The sequence below is a fragment of the Cheilinus undulatus genome, linkage group 8 (assembly GCF_018320785.1).
Source record: "Cheilinus undulatus linkage group 8, ASM1832078v1, whole genome shotgun sequence".
NCBI lineage: Eukaryota > Metazoa > Chordata > Actinopteri > Labriformes > Labridae > Cheilinus > Cheilinus undulatus.
This window is the reverse complement of record NC_054872.1, coordinates 53,534,508-53,559,356: the sequence shown is the minus strand read 5'-3', so window position 1 is coordinate 53,559,356 and position 24,849 is coordinate 53,534,508. Positions and strand designations below refer to the sequence as shown.

General features: G+C 41.9%; 2 protein-coding genes across 3 annotated transcripts; one reads left to right on the top strand and one right to left on the bottom strand.

Moving 5' to 3' along the window:
- Positions 1-209: 209 nt before the first annotated feature.
- LOC121514210 (secreted protein C-like) lies at positions 210-10,115 on the top strand. Its single transcript, XM_041794311.1, has 5 exons — positions 210-735; positions 7,350-7,463; positions 7,785-7,819; positions 8,320-8,420; positions 9,487-10,115. Exons 1-4 carry the CDS (start codon positions 210-212, stop codon positions 8,386-8,388), a joined length of 744 nt encoding a protein of 247 aa, XP_041650245.1. The 3' UTR covers positions 8,389-8,420; positions 9,487-10,115.
- A 3,170-nt stretch (positions 10,116-13,285) lies between these two features.
- LOC121514005 (chromatin target of PRMT1 protein-like) lies at positions 13,286-24,782 on the bottom strand. Of its 2 annotated transcripts, none has more exons than XM_041794062.1 (6): positions 24,644-24,782; positions 21,246-21,328; positions 20,581-20,710; positions 20,333-20,501; positions 15,813-15,887; positions 13,286-13,754 (listed from the first exon to the last, which is right to left on the bottom strand). In XM_041794062.1, exons 1-6 carry the CDS (start codon positions 24,671-24,673, stop codon positions 13,546-13,548), a joined length of 696 nt encoding a protein of 231 aa, XP_041649996.1. In that variant the 5' UTR covers positions 24,674-24,782; the 3' UTR covers positions 13,286-13,545. The 2 variants fall into 2 exon arrangements, with proteins under 2 accessions (XP_041649996.1, XP_041649997.1); XM_041794063.1 differs by having other exon boundaries at positions 21,246-21,325; positions 24,644-24,759.
- Positions 24,783-24,849: the final 67 nt, after the last annotated feature.

The following is a 24,849-nucleotide window of genomic DNA, read 5'->3' as shown; positions in this document are numbered from 1 at the left end:
CGTCGGCAGGTCCTAGTCTCTCTAGGGGGACGTCGGCAGGTCCTAGTCTCTCTAGGGGGACGTCAGCAGGTCCTAGTCTCTCCAAGGGGACGTCAGCAGGTCCTAGTCTCTTCAGGAGGACGTCAGCAGGTCCTAGTCTCTCCAGGGGGACGTCGGCAGGTCCTAGTCTCTCTAGGGGGACGTCGGCAGGTCCTAGTCTCTCTAGGGGGATGTCAGCAGGTCCTAGTCTCTCCAAGGGGACGTCAGCAGGTCCTAGTCTCTTCAGGAGGACGTCAGCAGGTCCTAGTCTCTTCAGGAGGACATCAGCAGGTCCTAGTCTCTTCAGGAGGACGTCAGCAGGTCCTAGTCTCTTCAGGAGGACGTCAGCAGGTCTTAGTCTCTTCAGGAGGACGTCAGCAGGTCTTAGTCTCTTCAGGAGGACGTCAGCAGGTCCTAGTCTCTTCAGGAGGACGTCAGCAGGTCCTAGTCTCTCAAGGGGGATGTCAGCAGGTCCTAGTCTCTCCAAGGGGACGTCAGCAGGTCCTAGTCTCTTCAGGAGGACGTCAGCAGGTCCTAGTCTCTTCAGGAGGACGTCAGCAGGTCCTAGTCTCTTCAGGAGGACGTCAGCAGGTCCTAGTCTCTTCAGGAGGACGTCAGCAGGTCCTAGTCTCTTCAGGAGGATGTCAGCAGGTCCTAGTCTCTTCAGGAGGACGTCAGCAGGTCCTAGTCTCTTCAGTACACCGCCAGAAGGTCCAGGTATGTAAAAGAATCCCACAGCAGGTCTAGGTGTGTTTCCCTCTCCTGTAGAGTCAGTGTCACTTTGAGCTGAGATCAGAGTTCACTTCCTTATTGTTCCATTATCCATTAAACAGCCTGAACTATCGCCATGGTAACGACCACAGACCAGGAAACACAGAACGCTTCCCTCAGTTCTTAGATTATGAGGAGAGGTGTTCAAACGTCTGATCCTTTAGTTTTTGTGTTTATCTTCACTGTTCCAGATGATTCTGCAGATTTGACTCCAGTTAAACTCCTGAGTTTTAGTTTTTAGTTAAAGTTTCCATCACGCTGCTCCTTCTGTCAGCTTCCAGCTCAGACAGGTGAGCTCGCCAGTTCACCAGGTGAGCCTCATTAAAGGGAAACTGCTGAAGGAGGTTGGTCCACATTATTAAGTTTCAGGTTCCATCAATATGAGGAAAAGGATCTGTCTGCAGCATGTTGGTAAAGGAATGAAAACTCTGGATATTTGAGGAAAAATGAAGAGAGATCATCGGACTGATGAAGATCAGATGGGTTCATTCAGATTGAGGCGCGCGTCCCAGAAATTCTGGCATCCTCAAAGGAAATCCAGGAACTCTACATGGACTCATGGGTCAGTGGATGGACTCCATGGTCTGCACATAAACAAATATTAACCCACAGCTTTAGTTTTGATGTTTCTCAACTCTTTTTAGCTGAGATAGGCCCCACAAAGAAGAGTAAGACTAAATCCTGACAGAGCACCTTAAATAAAACCTCTGTCTCTGCTATTCAGAGCTCGTCCACCAATCAGAGACGCTCAAGAACGATGGCTGAACTCTTCTCCTTTAGATCCTGAATACACCGTTTTCCTTCAGAGGTTGATATATGTTGATAAATGAAGTTGCCTCCTCCAGGAGCATATGTCATAGTTTCACCCTCAGGTGAGTCTACCTGGATGGTTATGACATCATGGCGACCAATCAGATGTTTAGCTGACACTGATTTGTTTTTGTCTGTCAGTTTCTGTTTGTGTGAGCAGCTCTAGAGCAGGCAGACCCTGAGAGGACACACCCTCCCCCCTCTCTCTCTCTCTCTCCCCCCTTCAGTCAGTGCCCGTCTCTCGTCCGTGATGAAGGTTCTGCTCTCTCTCTCGCTCTGGTTCGCTGTCATGATGCCGTCCTGCTGCGGTGAGTCCAACCCAGCCCAAACCAATCAATCAGTCAGTTAGAACCTGAGATAACTCTGCTGTCTGTCTTTGTTTTAAAGTAAGAGAGGTGTTTCTAGAAGAAAGGTGCTTCTTTATGTGAGGAGATGAAGAGCAGATCCACAACGAAGAGAAAAGTCAGAGAATTTATAGAGCGAAGTTTCACCTAAACATCTGTGTAGAGAAAAGCTCTCTTTCCTGTTGGACTAGTTTTGCTCATGGATCCATACATTTTTCAGCATTTTTCTGAATGTTGAAGAAATGTTTGATGTGACTGTTGGTGTTAGAGAGAGAGAGAACAGGGCGATCAAACTAACCTTCCAGGGCTGTTGGATTAATCAAGGTTAACTGACATCTCCTTATCATGGGACATATTTCACATCCATAAGGGCGACACCCTGTAGACGGTGTTTAGGAAGGGAAGAACCCTTCAAAATAAAACTTAGAGGGTGATTAGACAAACCTTCTGACTGTGACATTCATCGTGAGCCAATCAAAAAAACAGAACATATAATGTAGTAGGCATGGACTCCATCAGCTGATCTCTACAGTCAGCTGTTCTCATGTCAGTCCAGGATTGTTCACTATCAGTGGAGCCAGTTGGTACATAAAACTCTAACCAAGGAGATGTGCAAAACCATCTTTAACACCAAGGACAGAATCATCTTTAAAGGCAAGGCTGGAAGGTTTTATAAAATTAAAAGGATGACGTCTTCAAAGGCAAGACTGGAATGTAATTTAACTTATTTTTGTAATCTGTCATTGAAATGTATTTATCATGACGTGTGCTGCTGACCTCTTGGCCAGGTCGCCCTTGTAAAAGAGATCTCGATCTCAATGGGTTTTTTCATCAGGTTAAATAAAGGTTAAATAAAATAATAAAATAAAAATATTTTATAAAATTTAAAGGATGACCTCTTCAAAGGCAAGGCTGGAATGTTTTATAAAAACTTTAAAGGATGACATCATCTTCAACGGATAGGCTAGAATGTTTTATTAACTTTAAGGATGACATCATCTTCAAAGGCAAGGCTAGAATGTTTTATAAACTTTAAAGGATGACATCATCTTCAACGGATAGGCTAGAACATGTTATTAACTTTAAGGATGACATCATCTTCAAAGGAAAGGCTGGAATGTCTTATAAACATTAAAGGATGACATCTCAATGGCAAGGCTAGAATGTTTTATAAACTTTAAAGGATGACATCATCTTCAACGGATAGGCTAGAACATGTTATTAACTTTAAGGATGACATCATCTTCAAAGGAAAGGCTGGAATGTCTTATAAACATTAAAGGATGACATCTCAATGGCAAGGCTAGAATGTTTTATAAACTTTAGAGGATGACATCATCTTCAAAGGCAAGGCTAGAACATGTTATTAACTTTAAGGATGACACCATCTTCAATGGCAAGGCTAGAATGTTTTATAAACTTTAGAGGATGACATCATCTTCAAAGGCAAGGCTAGAACATGTTATTAACTTTAAGGATGACACCATCTTCAAAGGCAAGGCTAGAATGTTTTATAAACTTTAGAGGATGACATCATCTTCAAAGGCAAGGCTAGAACATGTTATTAACTTTAAGGATGACACCATCTTCAAAGGCAAGGCTAGAATGTTTTATAAACTTTAAAGGATGACATCATCTTCAAAGGCAAGGCTAGAACATGTTATTAACTTTAAGGATGACACCATTTTCAAAGGCAAGGCTAGAATGTTTTATAAACTTTAAAGGATGACATCATCTTCAACGGATAGGCTAGAATGTTTCATTACCTTTAAGGATGACATCATCTTCAAAGGCAAGGCTAGAATATTTTATTAATTTTAAAGGATGACATCATCTTCAACGGATAGGCTGGAATGTCTTAAACATTAAAGGACGGCAATATCTTCAAAGGCCAGGCTAGAATGATTTTTAAACTTTAGAGGACAACATCATCTTCAAAGGCAAGGCTGGAATGTTTTATAAATGGCAGGGCACAGGTTGATTTAGAGCTGTAAAGTTCCAACTTTCCTCTGTTCCCATGAATTCCTCACGCCTTTCCTCCACTTCCTGTCCCCAGCAGACTATCTGGATCACGATTGCACCCAACCTATCGGGTCAGATGTTGAAATTGTTCATCGTGCCACTTTTTAACACCTTTTCATCACTTTTTCCAATTCTCTGCAAGTGTCACCATTTTTTTTTCCCTTTTGTGAAACTTTCAACAATTTCACAAGTTTTTTGCTACTTTAAACCAAGTTTTTCCATTTTTAAGCACTTTTAATCCATTTTCATCTGGCGCTTATTTTTGCATGATTTATTTAATGACTTTTTCCTGATGTCTATCTTTGATTTAACAACTAGATTTTAGACAAACATGGCAAAGGGATGAAATGGCTCTATTGCCCGGCCCTAACGGAGGCGTTTTGTTTTCAGCTTCTCCGTCCAGCCCTTCCTCTGGACCCACCGCTGGCCGCTCTGTCGGTTCACCTCATGGAGGCGTTTAACCACCAGCCGTGTTTTTCCAGCTGTTCTCCAGTCATAGTTTAATGAAGTAAAACAAACGCAGAATCAAACCTGAGGTCGGGATCATTTGAATCCTGAAACTTTATCAGTCCATGTGATCAGACAGAAACAGAAACAGCTTCACACTCCGTCACCGCTGAATGAAAACATGAAGCTTCATGTTCTCACCATCTTTCACTTCCAGCAAAAACAGATGGACCATGAATCACGGGTTCTTCCCCAGTGTTCTGTAGAAAACAGGCAGTAAAGCCAGAAAACCACAGTGATTCATCTCTGTGGGTGAAGGAGATAAAAACAGACGAGTGAGCACGGCCAAAACACCGATCAGCACTGGGGAGAGGAGGGAAACAGAAACAGTCACCCTGAGTAACAGTGAAAAGATCAATTCTAGAGAAATTCTGAAGAAAAAAGGTCAAAATGTTTGAAGAAAATCAAAATGTCAAGAAAAAAAATAATGTGAGAATAAAGTCAAAAATTTAAACATTTGTAAAAAGTTTAAAAAGGGCACAAAAATCAAGAAAAATAGTTTCACTATTTCACTAGAGTCGAATTAAAAAAAGAAAAATAGAAAGTAGAATTAGGAAAAAATGAAATAAAATTATAGAGACAGTAGTAAATAGAAAAGAAAAATGAGTCTGGAGAAAAAAAATCAGAACATCAACGGAACAGTCGATAGGAGGAAAAATCAAAAATTTGAGTAAAGGGTCAAAATATAAAACGATAAAAAGAAAAAGTTAAGAAAAAAAAGCACAAAATCAAGAAAAATCTTTTTACTTATTTAAAAGGCATTGAGTTAGGAAAAAGCGAAATGCAAATTAAACAAGTTTAAATATCAAATATATAAACGAAAAAGAAAATGTTGGAAAAAAACATTTTAAAAGGAGGAAAAGTAGAAAAAGTCAAGAAATCCTAAAAAGGGGGAAAAAATCAAATTTAGTGAAAAAAAAAAAAGATTTAAAAAATGTTCAATAAAAGCCAAAAATTTAAAGTAAAAAAGTCAAATTATTAAGAATTGAAGGCATTTAAGATCTTTAAAGACAAAGAGTCAAGAAAAAGTCAAATGCAGAGAAAACATATCAAATATCAAATATATTGAAATTGATAAAATGAAGAAAAAAAAACTAGTTTAAAAAAAATCTAAATATAGGAAATAATAGAGAAAAAAGTTATAAATATTAGAAGAAACTCAAAACATCAAGCATAAAATGTCAAGAAATCAAGAAAGAAATACAGAATTTGAGTAGAAGAAAGTCAAAATGTAAAAAAAAATCATAAAATCAAGAAAATTAGTTTTGCTTGAAAAAAAAAAAAAGTCTGGAAAAAGTTTTTTAGAAATGAGATAAACTGAAAAAAAAAAAATCTGAGAAAAGAAAAAACCTTTTTTTTTTTTTTTTAAGATTTATTTTGGGCATTTTTGTGCCTTTATTCGATAGAGAAGGATAGTGGATAGAATCAGAGACAAGGACGAGAGCGGGGGAGAGACATGCAGTGAGGGGCCTGGGGCCGGATTCAAAGCCTGGGCCGTCCACGTATACGGGGAGCGCCTTTAGCCACTGGGCCACCTGCTCCCCGTTTTAATACCATTTTAACATTTTTCCTCAGAGAGCAGGACTCACAGCTGATTTTTCCTCCTCATGGCCTCTAAAGTCTTCTCAGCGGATCTGTCCTGCTTCGTTTGTTCCTGCCTTGACCTTAAAGAGTGAAACCTGAATGTTTGAGACATCAGCAGGACTGAGGGTGAAATACGAGTCAAACTTGGATTTTGATGAAACAAACCGTAACAGCAGCAGATTTCAACCATCAGTAAACTGAAACTTGAACGTCTGCTCTGCTTCCCTCAGTTCTGCCTGCAGGCGAGTCTCGACACGTTTTCATTTTTCAGTCAGAAACTTGCCCAGGTCAGAGACGAGGAGTGTTCAGACACGTTTAAGGAAGGTTCATTTCTTATTGGAGACGTTAAAAAGGAACCAGGAGACTCGGGTGTCCTGGAGAGTTTACTTCCTGTGGATCCTGAGATAAACTCAGGCTGATTTCGGCTGAATCACTGTTGATAATCAGATTCAGCTTGAATGCTCGACTGCCCAGAGACCATGCATTTATTTATTTATTTATTTTCAGGTCAGGCAGGTGTGAACACAGGTGAGAAATGTGGAAAGGTTTGGGATTTTACAAACTTTAAAGGGAGTCATGAATGAAAAAATGTTTGATGCGATTTATTTTCCTCATCCTTCATGTGCAAACCCACCTTATCCAAACTGGTGGATGGAGCGTTTTGATTGGTCAGATATGTGGTTAAACTTTAAAGGCTGGTGGAGAAGCTTTCATTTAGAAGCTAAAAAAAAACTAAAAAAGTGAATTAATACCAGAAAAAAATGGACCAGGCCTGGTGTGCAAAGGCCCGGTCCATGTTTGACAGAATTGTATATCAGGGTGATTTTTACCCGACTAATCTGACCCTGTTTCGACCCTGTAGCTTCCAGATAAAGCAGCTTCCTGTTTCATGGTGAGACATCAAATTTGGTGAGCCTCCATGGCCACGCCCCCTTGAGCTTTGTCGTAAATGTAGATAACACATTGGCCTTTTTCAGCCACTGATCAAGTTTCAAGAGGATCAGACAAACCTCCATTAGGAGACAGAGGTCAAAGTTCAACCCTGAGAAGGACTTTTATTTTGAAATCCTGGTCTTCATGTTGGCTTTATGAAACAGGTCTTAGAGGCGTATTATGAAGAATGATGAATATTCACACTGACTTTTAGGAGGAATGTGCTGTAGGGTTTGATTAAAATTAGCAGCCTTAGCTTTAGCGTAGCATGTTACATGTTACACATACATTCACTCTTCGCCGTTCCAGCACTTCCTGTCTCTGTGGACGACAGATTTAAGCTTTTATTTTGGTTCACAGGAGGCACAGGAAGCCATGAAGAAGACACAAGCAGCGAGTATAACTACAACTACGACTCAACGTCAACATCCGCCTACGACTACGACTACACCGCCACCTTTGATTATTATTTTGGTAAGAGCATCACCACCATAGAGGATCTTTGCAGCTTTAGAACCCTGGTGGAAAATAAAGAACAGAGCTGTTCATAACACCACACCAGTTTCACTTCAGAGACATCAGTCAAAGAATCTGTGGGCCTGATTCGCTCCCCAGCAGTGGTGGGTGTGGCCTGATTGGTCTGCTGATCCAATCAGAAAGCATGTAAAGGGTTGTTTGTGTTAACAGCTTCATAATAATGTTTATAATGACCCTGTTATTATTGTATGAGTGATAATATCCTCGTTTCTGATGTTACTGATGATTTATTGATTATTGTGTGTTTGTGTGTTGCAGTGACCGGGTTGTACCCCTCTGAGGTAAAAAATAAGGTGAGTTTAATTCAACCACAGATTCACGTGTGGGGTTTAAAGGGTTTAAAATTTAATGCTGAAAACATCTGACCACATTTTAGACCATTTCCTGTCAGCTGCGTCACGCTTCCTTCGTTTAAAAATCAGACACATTTACGTCTCTATTGCCGGCGTTTTTTTTTTTTTCTCAGAAAAGGATGAATGAGCCAGTGTTGTGTTCATGTACAGTAGGAATCCAGAGCGCTCTGTGATGGACTCATGTAAAGAATGACTTTTCTGTTCATGTCTGGAATCTTTAAACAAAGAATCAGCAGAAATGTAAAACGACCTCTGAGCTCGCCATGAATCACACGGCAACGTGTCTGAAGAGGAAGACGCCTCGGGGTCGATGATGCCGAACACTGGCGGCTCTGTGAACTTGAACGCAGCTTTGTCAATCTGGGGTCGTGGCTGGGACAAAAAAACAGGGACAGTTTGAAATGTGTCATGATTTAACGTGGGTGCGGTTTCTCCGGCAGGCTGCAGGGATTGGCCGGGTCAGCCCAGTGCTCCTGCTGGGATTGGCTGTCCAACAGATGTGGAGCTGAAGGGGGCGGGGCCCAGGGTGACCTGCAGACAGGTGAGAGCCAGACTGTTTTTATGATGTCTTAGAACAAAGGAAAGGGGTGGGGTTTAAATTTAACATATACATATTCTTACTTGTGCTAAAAATGTTTTTTTCTGCCGTGTTAATGATGTGAGAGTTTCTCTCATCTTGACCTTTAAGAACCCTGACCCTAGGCCCTGGTTACTTGCCACACCCACCCCTTACTCCACCCTAAAGGTGTGGACTCTGTTATTTTTCCATCAGATTATGTTCCCGTGTCCCTGGTAACATGCGAGGACATCCAGAGCATGACCGGGGTCACGTCAATCCTCCTTCCCTCCTGATGGCGCCCTCAGGCGGCTTACTTGCCACATGAGCTCTACTGAAGCCTCAGTCTCTGGCCCAAACCTTCCTGAAAGTTCTGCACAGTCCTGTATCAACAACCTCTCCCTCGTGTTCACGGCCCTGTGTTGGCGACTTTAGGAAAAGTGGGTGGAGCTATAGAGGAGAGAAGGTCACTCCTCACCAGCTGTGTGGAGGGTAACATAATCCTAAAAAACTCTCTGACAGCCGCCATGTTTCAACATTTATCGGCCGTCTGTCAGAGGTCAAAGGTCATGGAAAGACTCTTCAGCAGTTAAAGTGTAAAAAAATGGTTTGACCTTTGACCTCCAGGGTTAAAAGTGAGCAGCTCTGCTTCCTGTCTGAGCTGTTAAAGAGAAACTTGAGAGCTGACAACATCCTAGAAAAGGCTGAAGCTCTGATCCAGAGGAGTTATTTATTTTTATTGATTTTTGAGCTTTAGAGTGTTTAAAAATGATACATCTCAGTTTTAATAATCAATAGTTTCAAACATAATCACATTTGTAGTTGAAATCTGACTGTCTTGGATTATTTAGTTTAAAACCAGCTGAAGCGGTCCTCATGTCTCTGCTTGCTCATATTTTTAAAATCAGTAAAGATCTGAAAATCCTCCTCAGCCAGCTGTAGCCGATCACAGATGATCAATAATCAATTTAACTGTTGGTTAAACAAACATTATATCTGATCTGAATCAGGACAAAATAATAATATAAGACTAATATTTTTTCCTCCTTAGGTCCATGTGTGTCCTTCATCTGCCTCACATCACCTGGAGACCCAGAAGAACAACCAATCAGTGATCAATAACCTGCTGGCATCCCACCACGAGGTGTCTGAAATCAACTAATTGATATCTGATCAGTGTGTGAGGAGTTACTGAGTGTTACTGAGCTAAATGATGTCCCTGCTGGACTCTCTTGGTCTTTTCTGGTGCCTGCTGGTCTCTGCTGCCCCCTGCTGGACTCTCTTGGTCTTTTCTGGTGCCTGCTGGCCTCTGCTGCCCCCTGCTGGACTCTCTTGGTCTTTTCTGGTCCCAGCTGGTCTCTTGGTCTTTTCTGGTCCCAGCTGGTCTCTTGGTCTTTTCTGGTCCTTGCTGCCCCCTGCTGGTCTGGGATGGTCCTTAATTTGTCAGTGACTGTTCTTTCCTCACATCATTAGCTTCAGAGAATAACAGCCTGCGTCATATTTGAAGGTTTTCAGGTAAACGAGGCAGAAAGAGTCGTCAGTGTGAGGAGAGGAGAGTCAGGCAGATTTCACAGTTAGCCTGAAGAATGACTCAGGCATTTAAGCTGCAGCTAATGATACTAACAAGGAACATGCTCAGAATATTTCTGTTTAAGATGAAAAACTGCTGGAATTTGACTTTAAAATGTACCTTTTCTATTTTTAAATAAATCAGATATTTTGAACTGAAAGGTCTGATTATTTATATACACACAGGTGAATCTATGAGAGTATCATGAAAAAGGTCATCTTCCCCATGATTTAATTTAAAACGTTAAATCATCAAAGTTTTCCTGAGCTTCATTCTCTCACAATCTCTAAGCGTTAACAAGAACATGTTCAGAATATTTCTCTGCTCTAAATGAAGACAAACTGCAGGAAAAGAACCAAAATCTCTTTATTTTACTTTGTAAATGTACATTTGACATTTAGTAAATGAATCAGAATTTTCAAAACAACATCTCTGATTATTTTACGTCTTCAAAGCTTCACAGATTAACAGCAACTGTTTCATTTTACACCAAAAACTGACGAACTTTAAGCTAAACCAAATAATCCAAACTCAATGCTACCATGGCCGCCATGTTCCTGTGACATCACACTAAGGAGACGCCATTATCCTGTAGCGTTACACACTAGGTAGTCCGCCAAAAACATCCTAGATCTGACAGCTGTTTAACAGAGACAGCAGGGACTGGGAATCCAGAGACCTTCGACCGAAGTCCCAGCTGAGGTCCGTCCGTCCCCGCCCTCTCAGTCCCAGCTGAGGTCAGTCCGTCCCCGCCCTCTCAGTCCCAGCTGAGGTTTGTCTGTCCCCGCTCCCCCCAGTCCCAGCTGAGGTCCGTCTATCCCCGCCCTCTCAATCCCAGCTGAGGTTTGTCTGTCCCCGCTCCCCCCAGTCCCAGGTGATGTCTGTCTATCCCCGCCCTCTCAGTCCCAGGTGACGTCTGTCTATCCCCGCCCTCTCAGTCCCAGGTGACGTCTGTCTATCCCCGCCCTCTCAGTCCCAGGTGACGTCTGTCTATCCCCGCCCTCTCAGTCCCAGGTGAGGTCTGTCTGTCCCAGCCAATGTCTGTCTGTCCCCGCTCCCCCCAGTCCCAGGTGAGGTCCGTCTATCCCCGCCCCGTCAGTCCCAGGTGACGCCTGTCTATCCGCCTCTCAGTCCCAGGTGACGCCTGTCTATCCCGCCTCTCAGTCCCAGGTGACGCCTGTCTATCCGCCTCTCAGTCCCAGGTGAGGTCTGTCTGTCCCAGCCAATGTCTGTCTGTCCCAGCCCCCCCAGTCCCAGGTGAGGTCCGTCTATCCCCGCCCCTTCAGTCCCAGGTGACGTCTGTCTATCCCCGCCCTCTCAGTCCCAGGTGACGTCTGTCTATCCCCGCCCTCTCAGTCCCAGGTGAGGTCTGTCTGTCCCAGCCAATGTCTGTCTGTCCCAGCCCCCCCAGTCCCAGGTGAGGTCCGTCTATCCCCGCCCCTTCAGTCCCAGGTGACGTCTGTCTATCCCCGCCCTCTCAGTCCCAGGTGACGTCTGTCTATCCCCGCCCTCTCAGTCCCAGGTGACGTCTGTCTATCCCCGCCCTCTCAGTCCCAGCTGAGGTTTGTCTGTCCCCGCCCTCTCAGTCCCAGCTGAGGTCAGTCCGTCCCCGCCCTCTCAGTCCCAGCTGAGGTTTGGCGGTCCCCGCTCCCCCCAGTCCCAGCTGAGGTCCGTCCGTCCCCGCCCTCTCAGTCCCAGCTGAGGTCAGTCCGTCCCCGCCCTCTCAGTCCCAGCTGAGGTTTGTCTGTCCCCGCTCCCCCCAGTCCCAGCTGAGGTCCGTCCGTCCCCGCCCTCTCAGTCCCAGCTGAGGTCAGTCCGTCCCCGCCCTCTCAATCCCAGCTGAGGTTTGTCTGTCCCCGCTCCCCCCAGTCCCAGGTGATGTCTGTCTATCCCCGCCCTCTCAGTCCCAGGTGACGTCTGTCTATCCCCGCCCTCTCAGTCCCAGGTGACGTCTGTCTATCCCCGCCCTCTCAGTCCCAGGTGACGTCTGTCTATCCCCGCCCTCTCAGTCCCAGGTGAGGTCTGTCTGTCCCAGCCAATGTCTGTCTGTCCCAGCCCCCCCAGTCCCAGGTGAGGTCCGTCTATCCCCGCCCCTTCAGTCCCAGGTGACGTCTGTCTATCCCCGCCCTCTCAGTCCCAGGTGACGTCTGTCTATCCCCGCCCTCTCAGTCCCAGGTGACGTCTGTCTATCCCCGCCCTCTCAGTCCCAGGTGAGGTCTGTCTGTCCCAGCCAATGTCTGTCTGTCCCAGCCCCCCCAGTCCCAGGGGAGGTGCGTGTATGCCCGGCCCGTGAGTCCCAGGTGACGTCTGTCTATCCCGCCTCTCAGTCCCAGGTGCCGTCTGTCTATCCCCGCCCTCTCAGTCCCAGGTGAGGTCTGTCTGTCCCAGCCAATGTCTGTCTGTCCCAGCCCCCCCAGTCCCAGGTGAGGTCCGTCTATCCCCGCCCCTTCAGTCCCAGGTGACGTCTGTCTATCCCCGCCCTCTCAGTCCCAGGTGACGTCTGTCTATCCCCGCCCTCTCAGTCCCAGGTGACGTCTGTCTATCCCCGCCCTCTCAGTCCCAGGTGACGTCTGTCTATCCCCGCCCTCTCAGTCCCAGGTGACGTCTGTCTATCCCCGCCCTCTCAGTCCCAGGTGAGGTCTGTCTGTCCCAGCCAATGTCTGTCTGTCCCAGCCCCCCCAGTCCCAGGTGAGGTCCGTCTATCCCGCCCTCTCAGTCCCAGGTGACGTCTGTCTATCCCAGCCCTCTCAGTCCCAGGTGACGTCTGTCTATCCCCGCCCTCTCAGTCCCAGGTGACGTCTGTCTATCCCCGCCCTCTCAGTCCCAGGTGAGGTCTGTCTGTCCCAGCCAATGTCTGTCTGTCCCAGCCCCCCCAGTCCCAGGTGAGGTCCGTCTATCCCCGCCCCGTCAGTCCCAGGTGACGTCTGTCTATCCCCGCCCTCTCAGTCCCAGGTGACGTCTGTCTATCCCCGCCCTCTCAGTCCCAGGTGAGGTCTGTCTGTCCCAGCCAATGTCTGTCTGTCCCAGCCCCCCCAGTCCCAGGTGAGGTCCGTCTATCCCCGCCCCTTCAGTCCCAGGTGACGTCTGTCTATCCCCGCCCTCTCAGTCCCAGGTGACGTCTGTCTATCCCCGCCCTCTCAGTCCCAGGTGACGTCTGTCTATCCCCGCCCTCTCAGTCCCAGGTGACGTCTGTCTATCCCTGCCCTCTCAGTCCCAGGTGAGGTCTGTCTGTCCCAGCCAATGTCTGTCTGTCCCAGCCCCCAGTCCCAGGTGAGGTCCGTCTATCCCCGCCCCTTCAGTCCCAGGTGACGTCTGTCTATCCCCGCCCTCTCAGTCCCAGGTGACGTCTGTCTATCCCCGCCCTCTCAGTCCCAGGTGACGTCTGTCTATCCCCGCCCTCTCAGTCCCAGGTGACGTCTGTCTATCCCCGCCCTCTCAGTCCCAGGTGACGTCTGTCTATCCCCGCCCTCTCAGTCCCAGGTGACGTCTGTCTATCCCCGCCCTCTCAGTCCCAGGTGACGTCTGTCTATCCCTGCCCTCTCAGTCCCAGGTGAGGTCTGTCTGTCCCCGCACCCCCCAGTCCCAGCGGAGGTCCGCCTGTCCAGCCATGGCCATGTACTCGTCCAGCTGCTCGTCCAGTCGTCTCTTGGACATAGACATGTACTTGTCCAGCTCTGCGTCCAGCTCCTCTTTGGTCGGAACCACGCCCCTCTTCCAGTTTCGCCCCCTGAAGGAGGAGGCCCCGCCCCCTGCAGGAGAGAACAGGTGTTCACTGATTCTTAGTCTGAGACGAGGCTGTCTCACTCCAACACCACACATTTTAAAACACTAAAATCTTGTGTTTACTGAATAATAGAATCAATAAGAACCAAATTATTTAAAAAAGACCTTTTTTTTTTTTTTTTTTTACCACCTTTCTCCTCTGTTGTGTTGCCGCAATGCCAGAATTTCCCCTCTAGGGATCACTAAAGTATTATCTGATCTTACCTTAAACTAGTTCTCCTAATCTCTTGGAACCAAAAGATCTCAAAATATTTTGTGACCAAAATCTTAAAGTATTCACACATTTACGTGATTTTGGGAATTGGAGTCATTGTTTAAAACGGTTCCTGACTCTGAGGGACACGTCACAGCCTCTCTGTGTTTCTGTCTCTCTATTAGGGGTCATTCAGGCTCTCGGGGTCCCTCTCGGGCTCTGGAGCACGACGGTCCACCACAACACTCCTGCCTGCTTCAGAGACCCAGACTAGAAGAATCCTCGCCTGGAAACATCGTTCTGAGGCAGTAGTGCTGTGGGAAACGTTCCATTTTCCTCTGGTCATGGTCATTCCCGCCTTTCCGTCCCACCCCCACGTACCCTTGATTTCCCCCTACGTCGGTCAAGCTCTCGTTTAGCTTGACGGGCTTCAGCAGATAAAACTATCTTGTTTTTTATGTTCATGCTGAGTTTGTGTGGATGTTTGGGGTTTGTTTACTCGCAGAAGCAGCCTTCTCCATGGCGTTTCTTTCCATTCACTGTAGCCCAGTATGACCAGAGCAGGGGGGGTGAGCGTACTACGTAGCACCCGATGTCACATCCGTTGAGATTTTGCTGAAATTTCTGCGTGAGTTCTTTACAGATAAATGACTGGACAGGCTTATACAGCCAAACAAGGAAGAAATAAAGAGCCTGGTTCTTCACACGGGGATAAATGTGCACCAACAGAAAACTCACATACAGCCCCTTTAATAAACTTCTAATACTGTTTTAGACCCTGCAGACATCCTGGTACCTCTACCTACCACCTCTACCTCATGTTGTTGTTGTTGTTCGTAGCCTGGCTGACGATTGGTTGATCCTAGCCCCGCCCTTTATCTTATCTGTCTACCGTAAAACCTGATATCTTTCCCAGCCCTACCTGAATTCACATCAACGGTTAAAAACCCTACCAGGAGCTCCTCCTTAAAGTTGAACCCCGATTTTCTTTTTACTTTAGTCCAGGGGTGTCAAACTCAAGGCCTGGGGGCCAAATACGGCCTATCGTGCATTTACACCCGGCCCACCAGATCAAATCATATTTTTATCATAACTGGACCTAAAATAAGAGGTCTGCAGATTTCCTCCAGAATAAGAACGTAACTTAACCTTGATGTTTAAAATATCCTGAAGTTATAAATATGTGAACAAAAAGGAATAAATATAATTGCAGAAAAAGAAACATAAGAAAACAAATTAATTTGTGTTTTCTTTTCATATTTTCAATTTTCATTGCATAATTATGACTTCAATCTATTATTTGGACTTTAATTTCATATTTTGTCCTTTTACATTTATTTTCACTTTTTATCTCTTATTTTGAGTTTTTCAATTTATAATGTTGACTTTTTATTGAATCGTTTGACCCTTTATATTTATTATTTCAACCTTCATCTCATATTTTGACCTTTCAGGTGTGCCATTTTAACTTTTAAGTCATATTTTTGCCTTAAAAACATGACTGTGGCTTTCTTTTTTATATATTTGCCTTTTAAAAGCATTATTTTAACATCTAATTTTGTGTTTTTGAACTAATAACTTTGACTTTTATCTCAGATTTTGAGCCTTTTAACATCATTTTGACTTTTTAAATCTCTGAGTCATTTATCATCAGTGCTAGTTTTTTCTCCCATTATTTACTACTGGAAAAAATGAGGTTAACAGTTCGGTTAAATGTGGACCATGTTAGGCCCCCAGGTTAGTCCTGAATCCAGAATCCGGCCCCTGCTGTGACTGAGTTTGACACCCCTGCTTTAGTCAGTTTGGTGTGAATCCACAGTTATGAACTGACCTTCTGTCGGCTTCTGGAAGTTTCTTTTCTTCAGGAGGCGACGCTGTCCGAGTCGATGGCGCAGGTTTCCTCCACCTGCAGACAGATTTACAGAGTTTATTTCTCATGTGATAAATCCTAGAGTCTCCTCTACATTTATCTGATTGTTTATGATTATTAATCCTCTTTGAGTCCTATGATTCAGGATCTCTGTCCTCATTTTTAACATCATTTAGGAGATTTTTCAGGAGTTTTTTTCCTTCATTAAAGATTCAATATGATGGGTTTTTCAATGTAATATCTATAGCAGTGTTACTCAACCAAAGAGCTAAACTGTTGAAAAATACAGTTGCAAGAACCACAATCTAAGCGGTGACAAGATAAAGGTGGCAAAAATGGTAAAAAAGCAACAAAAATGGGTGAAAAGTGGAAAAGGGGTCAGAAAGTAGCAAAAAATGGGTGAGAGGTGACAAAAACATGAGTTATAGGTGACATGAAATAGTCCAAATGTGGCAAAAAACGAGTGAAAAGTGACCTTTCAGAAAATGTGTGCTGAAACACGCCGTTCTCAGATTTTACCCTCTTGTCATGTGGGGAGTTAGCCCCGCCCCCAGGTTTAGTTGACCCACCCTGCTTGGGAGACAGAAGTTACGCCCAACTCTCCTGATCCTCTCCTCGATCAGGAGTACCACATCCATTTCCTGAGAGGGGCGTGGTCATGGGCGTGGTCAGATAGATCATTAACATTTAAAGCCACAGACAGTAACAGCTGGCTCTGATCAGGGCTGAAACAGAGGAGGTTTTAGACATGCAAGAATCCGTACTGGAGGGTTTTTCTGGGAACAGACGTCACGTTTTGGGGACTTCTGAGACCGATATAAACTTGTCTTAAAGTGGTCAAATATCAATATCAGTGACATTTTCATAGCTCATAATTTAGTCGTCATGAACATGAATGACCGGAGCTGGCTCCTGATTGAGAGTCAGTTTGCTTTCTTCCATTTTTGTTTTTATTTATCCACATTTAAAAAACCCAAACTGGGACCAGATGGAGAACCGTTTGTGAGCCAGAAGGCCAGCTGTTATTCCTGAGTGGAGCCAAACGATCCAGATCTCTAAAAAGAGCTAGATTTCCCATCACAAACATTGAACATTGAGAAACCAGCATTACTCAACCAAAGAGCCAAATTGTTGAAAAATACCTTTGCAAGGGCCACAATCTACGAGGTGAAAAGTGGCAAAAACAGCTTGAAGTATCAATAACAATAAGTTAAAGATGGCAAAAATGATCAAAAAGCAACAAAAGTTGCTGAAATGAGTGAAAATGGGGAGGAAAGCAGTCAGAAAGTAGCAAAAAAAATGGGTGAGGAGTGACAAAAAATGAGTTACAGGTGACATAAAATGGTCCAAAAGTGGCAAAAAAATGAGTGGAAAGTGACTGAAACGGGCAAAAAGCAGTCAAGAGTGGCAAAAATGGGCAAAAAAGTAGGAAAAAGTGGTATTTAATGGCAAAAGGGTGAATAAGGGCAAAAAACATTTCCATTTTTTACGGGTTTCTGGGTAAATAATATTTAAAATGAAGGCATAAAAGAGACACACATTGAGTAACACTGCTTTAAATCATCATCCTGATAATCTGATGTTTAATCTGATAATCTGAGCTTTAATCTGAGCTTTAACCTGATAATCTGAGCTTTAATCTGAGCTTTAACCTGATAGTCTGAGCTGTAACCTGATAATCTGAGCTTTAACCTGATCATTTGAGCTTTAACCTGATAGTCTGAGCTTTAATCTGATAATCTGAGTTTAAATCTGATAATCTGAGTTTTAATCTGAGCTTTAATCTGAAAATATGGGATTTAATCTGATAATCTGAGCTTTAATCTGATAATCTGGGCTTTAATCTGATAATCTGAGTTTTAATCTGATATTCTGAGCTTTAATCTGATAATCTGGGCTTTAATCTGATAATCTGAGCTTTAAGCTGATAATCTGAGCTTTAATCTGACAATCTAGGCTTTAATCTGAGCTTTAATCTGATAATCTGAGCTTTAATCTGATAATCTGAGCTTTAATCTGATAATCTAGGCGTTAATCTGAGCTTTAATCTAAAAATCTGGGCTTTAATCTGATAATCTGAGCTTTAATCTGAGCTTTAATCTGAGCTTTAATCTGATAATCTGAGCTTTAATCTGATAATCTGAGCTTTAATCTAAAAATCTGGGCTTTAATCTGATAATCTGGGCTTTAATCTGATAATCTGAGCTTTAATCTGATAATCTGATCTTTAATCTGATAATCTGGGCTTTAATCTGATAATCTGAGTTTTAATCTGATAATCTGATCTTTAATCTGATAATCTGGGCTTTAATCTGATAATCTCAGTTTTAATCTGATAATCTGAGCTTTAATCTGAAAATATGGGATTTAATCTGATATTCTGAGCTTTAATCTGATTATCTGAGCTTTAATCTGAGCTTTAATCTGATAATCTGGGCTTTAATCTGACAATCTGAGCTTTAATCTGAGCTTTTATATGATAATCTGAGCTTTAATCTGATAATCTGAGCTTTAATCTGAGCTTTAATCTGATAATCTGAGCTTTAATCTGATAATCTGAGCTTTAATCTGAGCTTTAATCTGATAATCTGGGCTTTAATCTGATAATCTGAGCTTTAATCTGATAATCTGATCTTTAATCTGATAATCTGGGCTTTAATCTGATAATCTGAGTTTTAATCTGATAATCTGATCTTTAATCTGATAATCTGGGCTTTAATCTGATAATCTCAGTTTTAATCTGATAATCTGAGCTTTAATCTGAAAATATGGGATTTAATCTGATATTCTGAGCTTTAATCTGATTATCTGAGCTTTAATCTGAGCTTTAATCTGATAATCTGGGCTTTAATCTGACAATCTGAGCTTTAATCTGAGCTTTTATATGATAATCTGTGCTTTAATCTGATAATATGAGCTTTAATCTGAGCTTTAATCTGATAATCTGAGCTTTAATCTGATAATCTGATAATCTGAGCTTTAATCTGATGTTTAATCTGATAATCTGAGCTTTAATCTGAGCTTTAACCTGATAGTCTGAGCTGTAACCTGATAATCTGAGCTTTAACCTGATCATTTGAGCTTTAACCTGATAGTCTGAGCTTTAATCTGATAATCTGAGTTTAAATCTGATAATCTGAGTTTTAATCTGAGCTTTAATCTGAAAATATGGGATTTAATCTGATAATCTGAGCTTTAACCTGATAATCTGGGCTTTAATCTGATAATCTGAGTTTTAATCTGATATTCTGAGCTTTAATCTGATAATCTGGGCTTTAATCTGATAATCTGAGCTTTAAGCTGATAATCTGAGCTTTAATCTGACAATCTAGGCTTTAATCTGAGCTTTAATCTGATAATCTGAGCTTTAATCTGATAATCTGAGCTTTAATCTGATAATCTAGGCGTTAATCTGAGCTTTAATCTACAAATCTGGGCTTTAATCTGATAATCTGAGCTTTAATCTGATAATCTGGGCTTTAATCTGATAATCTGAGCTTTAATCTGATAATCTGATCTTTAATCTGATAATCTGGGCTTTAATCTGATAATCTGAGTTTTAATCTGATAATCTGATCTTTAATCTGATAATCTGGGCTTTAATCTGATAATCTCAGTTTTAATCTGATAATCTGAGCTTTAATCTGAAAATATGGGATTTAATCTGATATTCTGAGCTTTAATCTGATTATCTGAGCTTTAATCTGAGCTTTAATCTGATAATCTGGGCTTTAATCTGACAATCTGAGCTTTAATCTGAGCTTTTATATGATAATCTGTGCTTTAATCTGATAATATGAGCTTTAATCTGAGCTTTAATCTGATAATCTGAGCTTTAATCTGATAATCTGAGCTTTAATCTGAGCTTTAATCTGGGCTTTAATCTGATAATCTGAGCTTTAATCTGATAATCTGATCTTTAATCTGATAATCTGGGCTTTAATCTGATAATCTGAGTTTTAATCTGATAATCTGATCTTTAATCTGATAATCTGGGCTTTAATCTGATAATCTCAGTTTTAATCTGATAATCTGAGCTTTAATCTGAAAATATGGGATTTAATCTGATATTCTGAGCTTTAATCTGATTATCTGAGCTTTAATCTGAGCTTTAATCTGATAATCTGGGCTTTAATCTGACAATCTGAGCTTTAATCTGAGCTTTTATATGATAATCTGTGCTTTAATCTGATAATATGAGCTTTAATCTGAGCTTTAATCTGATAATCTGAGCTTTAATCTGATAATCTGACAATCTGAGCTTTAATATGATAATCCGGGCTTTAATCTGACAATATGAGCTTTAATCTGAGCTTTAATCTGATAATCTGGGCTTTAATCTGATAATCTGAGCTTTAATCTGACAATCTGAGCTTTAATCTGATCTTTAATCTGATAATCTGGGCTTTAATCTGATAATCTGAGCTTTAATCTGATAATCTGAGCTTTAATCTGATAATCTGAAGCATCTACAAACTTACTCCTGTGGGCGGAGCCAAACCGGGCTCCCCATCTGTACTTCTTCCTGAAGCTCCAGAAACCTCGACGTCTGCGGGTCGAGCAACGCCGAGCCAGCGGCTGCCAGCTGAGCCGAGTCCACACGCTCCGCCTCCTCGCCTGATGGTCGCTCCTCAGTGTGGGAACACGGGTCTGCATGGGGGGGGGGGGGGGGGGGTCAGTGATGTGGGTTAGTCTGCTGTTCTCATTGGCCCATAGATCTGTCACTCACCTTCAGGTGGACAGGGGTTGGCGGCTCTCTCTTCAGCAGCAGGACTACCTGTACAGCATCATCACCTGCCTCCTGCTGGAGCACGACGGGGTCAAAGGTCACTGCTTGAGTCTTGATCACCTGAGAGAAGCTGCAAAAAGACTGAACTGAGCGGTCTGAAAACGGTCAAATTACCGGTACTTTAATATCCTGTTTCTGTCCAACCAATCATTGACCTCCTCTGATGCTGTCGTTAAATTTTAGAGTCGTGATTTTAACCCACAGAGAGAAAAGTCTAAACCTCACAGAAACACTGGAGACATCTGAAACCCTCATTCCTCCCACTCTGACCTTCTTCTTCAGATGTTGTTCATGCTTTTGTGCATTTTTGACAGCATGAAGTTTGGACTATTGTTGGTCATTAGAAACACTAAACTGCCTATTACTGGACTTCTACTGTTGTAGTATCAGATATCAATGATCCTTACTGGCATCATTTCCCAGGTCTACAGTCTCTGACTGTGGCTAAATCATACTTCTATACCCTCAGATAAACTTGGTGATATCTTAGAGTTAAGACCTCCCAGATACAAAACAATTTACATGGACAAAAAGGAAATTTACTCATGATAATAGAAATAGTAAATAATGAATAATTCCCTGTTCCTGGTGACCGTGTGTCTCACCGCTCGTTGAGGGAAACCGCCGTGGTGCTTCTGAGGAAAAACGACTTTTGTTTGGATGAATCCATCGTCTGATTGGCTTCCTGCTACAGAGAATAAAAACACACCTGAGCTCACCTGTGGGCTAATTAACACGACATGCTACAGTGGTTAATGACGGCCCGATCATCCAGAAGGAGACGCAGAAAATCTAAATTCAAAAATGAGATTTGAAGATTAAAATGAACAACATTAAAGTAAGAGTACTCTAACAGCATGGATGCTGTACCGTTTAGTTTTTAGTCCTTATTTTAGTGAGTTAAAGTTGTAAAAATCTGAGGACTGTCATACTGACAGTTCCATTATAATCCAGTCAGATAGTTTAGCCTCAGACACCTGAAAATGGTACACAGCCTCTTAGTATCCACACCATACTTTAACAGCAGGAAAATATTGTTATTTATAGTTTTTCTCATTTTTATTTTGTGAAGTTTTTTCACCAACATGAGACCTCACCCGAAATATTACATTTGGATTCATTTTCAGGAATTTAACCCTTGAAATTCCTGTTTAACAGCATAAAACTTCTCCTTTTTAATGTGACAAAACACAAAAAATAAGATAATTTTCACACACATGCAAATTGGGAGGAGGTTATCCCAGGCTTGGCTGTGTCAGTGGTGAGCAGCTATGCAGTTAATTTTCACACTATAAGATTTTAGAAAATGTTTTACTCAAGTTCCATTTTTTCCACTTTTTTTTTTTTTTTTACCAATTTTCGCCACTTTCTCGCTGCTGTTTACCATTAACCCTTTAATGCCTGAATACATAAATTCTAATTTTTTGTAACTGAAATGTTTATTTCACTTTCTAATGAAATCCAAAAAAATCAAAATTTCCATAAAATTTCACATCTATATTTTTTGTATCTCATTTTATTCATTAGGTGTTTTTGGTAACTGATAATCTACTTGAGGGCATTTTTATCATTTATCAGATTGTATTCAGATTTTTTTGTAATTTATTGATTATATTGATTAGATAGAGGTATCAAAAAAGTATGTATCAAATATGATACAACAGGCCTTAAGGGGTTAATTTTGCCCAGTTTTGCCTCTTACAGCCAATTTTTGCTACATTGGCACTTTTCAACTGCTTTTCACTATTTTGAATGCAGTTGTTTAGCCACATTTAGGATTTATTTTTGCCACTATTAACCCATTTTACCTGCTTTCCACTATTTTTCTGCCTAATTCTGTCACATCGTGCCAATTTCTTGCCACATTTAGTCAATTTTTGTTCATTTTTAACTGCTTTTCACTATTTTTTACGGCAAATTTCTGCCACTTTTAATCAATTTTGCCACTGTTAACTAGTGCTAAACAGCTTGGGAAAACAATCTAATTGAGATTATTTTTACCCAATATTTTGATTGCTATTTATTATGGGATTATTTCTTAAACTCCTTATGTCATGCTTTGTACAAAAAAAAAAAAAAAAAACAGCAATAATTTATTCTTAACCATATAAAAACACAATATTCGATCAAACTAGGCAGAATTTTTTTTAAAATATCAAATTGTGATGATTTTTTACTCATTTTGCAAATTTGATATGAACTGTTGTATTAAAGGGAATGATTTTTTTAAAGATTTATTTCTGGGTCTTTCATGCCTTTATTGGACAGAGGAGGACAGCGGATAGACTCGGGAACAGGGACGAGAGCGGGGGAGAGACACGCGGCTGAGGGCCTCAGGCCAGATTCAAACCCGGGCTGCCCGGTACATGGTGCACGCCTTAACCACTCGACTACCAGCTAGATAATCTGTTATAATAGAGAGTAAATAAATACTATAATAACAAACTTAAACACAATACCAGCATTATTGAGGGAATAAGGGTAAAATGAAATAAAGGGTGTGACAGACAACTTTCTGATGGAATTTAGTTTTAGTTCAAATCAGAGATGATTATGCAGGTCACATGACCTCTTTAAGTGAACAATAAGTCAGTTATTATGGACATAAAATTAAACATTCATTGAATAAAGACTAAAAAAGAGTTTGATGTTAATAACAGCTTTTTAGGCACAACACTTGAATCGTTAAAACCTTTATCAGGTCAGACCAGGAAACCGTTCAAAATTAAAGCACAAACTTATGAAAAGAAAAACATTTTAGCAGATTTAGCCTCTTAATTCCACTCTCAAAGTTTACTAAATTCATGTATAATTACCCCTAAAATGTACAAAATTTTCTCTCGGGGGAGCATGGCCCCGGACCCCCCTAGAAAGGTCGGGGTACATATGGTCAGAACGGTACCGCCTAAATATGAGCCAGGAAAAACCCTGAATATGGGATTATTTCTGAAGTTCCTCATGTCATGGTTTTTACAACAAAAACAAGCAATGATTCTTTCTTAAACATATAACACAATAATCGATCAAACTAGGCAGAATTCTGTTTAAAAATATTAAAATGTGATGTTTTTAACTCATTTTGCAAATTTGATATGAACTGATGTATTAAAGCGAATGATATTTTTATATAATTCTCATATTTAATAAGAAAAACATACAGAAAATGAGGAAAATTAGATTTTTTGTAGACTATTCTAAAAACATGCCACTAGAATGATCATCATGGCTCAGCTTTGAGGTCTAACATTACTTTCCAAATAGTTCAGATCAGTGTGTCCACATTTATTATTAACGTTACAATAAAAACGCAATTCTGTTTAAACCAAAGGGTTTCATATTTTTAAAAATCTACTTTCTCTACACAGCAGAAATAAATAAAAGGCATTCTCCGCTGTTGTGGTTAGAGTGGTTGTTATTCAGGTTAAAGGTAAAATGTTGTTATCACAGCTTAACTGGATAATGGACCATGGTCCCCCCGGTGTTATGGTCTAAAATGCATCAGTGGTTACTGGAGTCCTAGAGAGTTCTAGCTCTGACATGAGGAAATGCTTTAGTTTGTGTTTTTATGTCTGTTTGAGTGAATATAATACACAATCAGCGAAAACTAACACCATTCTTTCACAGGACTCTATAGATCCACTGGCTCAGAGTCTCCAGTTAACACGGTAACTAAATAAACCTTAACACCATTATGCTGCTGCATGCACATTTACCGCTGGTTTTAGACAGCAATGAGAGCTTCTTCGTGACTAATAAAGTATTTTAATTTAGTGGAGGCTCACAAAGGTTTAGAGCTGGGATACTCTGCTTGGTAAAAAGAACTCCTTGTGCTAATTAGCTGTGAAAAGTCCCCGTCGGCGCTAACAGCCGCCATTACGGCTAACTACGGCAGTCCTGCTAGCATTAGCTCGGTGGTTAGCTAACGGCCGTTAGCTCGATCTACCGACGTTTCAAAGTTCAGTGAAGAAAAACTGAGCAGCAATCTGTGAGATTAACGTCTTACCTTCACTGTCCCGTAGACACACCTGTTCATTTTAATGTGTTTTAATAATATTAACTATCTAACCACATGAACACAGCCTAATTACTGCTAACGAACTTTAAAACGGCTCAACAGCGCCACCAACCGGCAGCACCGTCACTGGCTCTCCTGAGTACGGTGGCCCTGAGGGTCAACTGCAAAAACACGTGACTAAACACAAAACATGT

Excerpts from the sequence above, each read along its gene's own strand:
- LOC121514005 (XM_041794062.1), bottom strand. The coding sequence starts at position 24,673 with ATGAACAGGTGTGTCTACGGGACAGTGAAG. Across the intron at positions 20,711-21,245 it reads GCGGTTTCCCTCAACGAGCG|CTTCTCTCAGGTGATCAAGA; the intron begins GTGAGACACACG and ends GTCTTTTTGCAG. Across the intron at positions 13,755-15,812 it reads CTTCCAGAAGCCGACAGAAG|GGGGCGGGGCCTCCTCCTTC; the intron begins GTCAGTTCATAA and ends TCTCTCCTGCAG.
- LOC121514210 (XM_041794311.1), top strand. The coding sequence starts at position 210 with ATGTCAGCAGGTCCTAGTCTCTCCAAGGGGACGTCAGCAGGTCCTAGT. Across the intron at positions 736-7,349 it reads TACACCGCCAGAAGGTCCAG|GAGGCACAGGAAGCCATGAA; the intron begins GTATGTAAAAGA and ends TTTGGTTCACAG. Across the intron at positions 7,820-8,319 it reads CCTCTGAGGTAAAAAATAAG|GCTGCAGGGATTGGCCGGGT; the intron begins GTGAGTTTAATT and ends TTTCTCCGGCAG.